The sequence below is a fragment of the Anopheles moucheti genome, chromosome 2 (genome assembly GCF_943734755.1).
Source record: "Anopheles moucheti chromosome 2, idAnoMoucSN_F20_07, whole genome shotgun sequence".
In the NCBI taxonomy this organism is placed as follows: Eukaryota; Metazoa; Arthropoda; class Insecta; order Diptera; family Culicidae; genus Anopheles; species Anopheles moucheti.
The window spans coordinates 79,449,129-79,451,695 of record NC_069140.1 but is presented as its reverse complement, the minus strand read 5'-3'; the positions used below and the strand labels follow the sequence as shown (position 1 = coordinate 79,451,695).

Here is a 2,567-nt window from a genome sequence, read left to right as displayed (position 1 = left end):
AAATTGATGCGCAAGCATAAAATTGGTAATAAAAAAGAAAAGTCTGAAAAAGGGGGTTAGAATAGCTGTTTGCTCTATTTTCTTAAAGGATGCCTCAACACCAACAGTGTGTCATAAATGTTATTCAACGGTAATGTATCTCTTTTGATCGCTTTTAAAGCAAACCGTTTCATTGGTGCGTGTATTGCATAATACTGTCGACAAACCGCCGCATTCGAAACGGAAACAAAGCCAGTTCCAATGAGTCTTATTAGCTGCCCGGTGCTTTCTCTGCACCGCAGTAAGCACACAGCCCCGGCGGAACTTGCAGATCAAACTTTCTCTGATTTATTACCGCGTCGTACGGCTCAGCAGCTGGGTTGGCACCTGCTGCCACAGTCCGTCTCCGTTCGTGCGTCAATCGGTTGGGGCAAACGGTATATGACACGGCCCGGTAATGCCGCGAAGGTGGATTAAATAATCGAACAGCTCACCGGAAAGCCGTCTACTTGGTGGGCCATTACTTCTTTTTGCCCTTTTTACCGGCAGGTTTCGCCTTTTTGTCCGCTTTCTCACCCTCACCGGTCGGGGCGGCAGTACGGGGCATTTCTCCGGCCGGTTCAAACTCTTCCTCGATCACCTGCATGCCGCGCGACACCTTTGGCCGGATCTCTTGCGAGGGGCCGCGCGGTGTTCGCAGCTCAATTTCCACCTCGTTGCGCGGATTACTGCCAGCCGGGTGGCGCTTGTTCTTGCCGAGCTTAAGCACAAACACGTCTACGTTCGGATCGTGCCAACCCTTTCGACAGATCTCGATACCGGCACAGTCGCGCTCGTGCTGCTCGGGTCGTGCCTGCAGCGCCACGGTGCGGGTTGGGTCGGGCTTTTTCCGGTAGTCTTCCACCGTTACGGGGGTGGTCGTTTTGGCGAGCATAAAATCACCGGACCAGTGGTAGGCTGGGTACTTGAGCGTACCGCGTATGACTGGAAGTCGACATCCGTTCGCTTCTTGGCGGATATATTCCTCCTTCAGGCCGTACACTCCATCCGGGAGCGTGAGGGAAGTCTACAAAAAAAAGAATATATTAACATCGGAAAGGATATCCTTTAAAAACAGATGTGATCACACTTACCCAACATCCTTTCGTACATTCGTTGCTTTCCTCACCATCGATGCTAACTGCAATATTTGCATCCCTCTCCACACGAATGCTAATGGCATTTTCGTTCAACTCTGCGGCATATTCATCGTACGGCTGTACTTCCGGGACGATTTCCGTCCCTACAATACTAGCAAGACTTCCCTTGGGGCAGATCAGCTCCTGCTCGTCCTGGTCCTCCAGCGTGACACACTGCACGACAGGTTCGTTCTCCATCTTGTAGCACGTCACGGGCTGTTGCTGCAGGTCCCGTCCCCCAAACAACACTTTCTGATTAATGTTAGGACCCAGACAGGACATTCGGATGGTGAGCACAACCATTCCAACGACCGTGCTTTCCGTTTCCGTTTCGAGTGGATACATCGTCTTGAAGGTGTGCGAAACAGGTTTGTTGTTGCGTTGCGTTACGTGATCCACTTCACCGGAGTGCAGCGATTCTTTCGAGCTTTGCTCAACGGGCGCCTCATTCTGGAGGTCATACGCTTGCGCAAGTCCTACCAACATTTCCCGGCCCGGTCCTTTCCAGCTGCCAATGATTTGCTTCATCCCGTTGGGGTCTTTTTCGTGGGCGGAAATTCGTAGCACAAGTTCCTCTTCCAACTCGATGGCACTCGTTGGATTGTAGGCGAACAGACAGTTTTCTCCAGTTTTGCGTACCTCCACGTCTAGCGCGGAACCGAAATCTTTCTCACAAACCTCACACCGTACCAGGTTTGCGAGCTGCAAACGGACGCAGAGCTCGCGTCGTGCCGTGCCGAGCTCATCCTGATCCGCGGTGGTTAAATTTCGAACGTCCGAAAATAGGTTCAAATCATCGACGATAACTTCAAACAGGAAAATGTACGCCATCGGTAAAGGAATTTAGGGGTTACGTTTAGGTTGATAGAAAAAGGACCCCGAATTTCGTGGAATAGGAATTTGGATGAATTTAGAAGAGCACTCAAATCACACAGCGCATCAAACTATACTGAACGAGAATTTGCTTGCCAGCAAGTGACTACTAGATGCGAAAAATAATTAAAACGTCAAATTCCATGCTGCTTTCTTGTCAATTCAATTTTGACGTTTTTACTCAATAAACACATGGCCTTAACATATTTTTTGTTTTTCCTCCTTTTTTCGTTTCAGGTAAATATGAGAGAGCACGTCCAGTCACATAACACGCAATTGGGTGTAATCCGCGTCACCGTAATCATACACGTGCTAGTTCAACAAATCAACTGTCCAGGATTAGCTTCATACGTGTCGATTTCCACGGACATTGACACGAACCGAACTGGCTCGAGATTAATCAATTATACAATCGAACTGTTTGTGTCCCCCTTTAGACTTTCCCGCGCGCATGACCATGTGAGCATGGGTGAAATTGCTCTAAATTACCGTCACCCTGCAAACACACCGCGATGTTATGCACCGGTGCTACAATGT

General features: G+C 49.2%; 1 protein-coding gene across 1 annotated transcript; it reads right to left on the bottom strand.

Annotated features, from left to right (window-relative positions):
- Nucleotides 1-499: 499 nt before the first annotated feature.
- Nucleotides 500-1,988, bottom strand: LOC128299777 (uncharacterized). The gene is made up of 2 exons (XM_053035850.1): nucleotides 1,113-1,988; nucleotides 500-1,045 (listed from the first exon to the last, which is right to left on the bottom strand). Exons 1-2 carry the CDS (start codon nucleotides 1,986-1,988, stop codon nucleotides 500-502), a joined length of 1,422 nt encoding a protein of 473 aa, XP_052891810.1.
- Between the last annotated feature and the right edge of the window lie 579 nt (nucleotides 1,989-2,567).

Coding starts and splice junctions, on each gene's coding strand:
- LOC128299777 (XM_053035850.1), bottom strand. CDS start 1,988: ATGGCGTACATTTTCCTGTTTGAAGTTATCGTCGATGATTTGAACCTA. Junction 1,046..1,112: donor AATGTACGAAAGGATGTTGG/GTAAGTGTGATC, acceptor TTTTTTTTGTAG/ACTTCCCTCACGCTCCCGGA.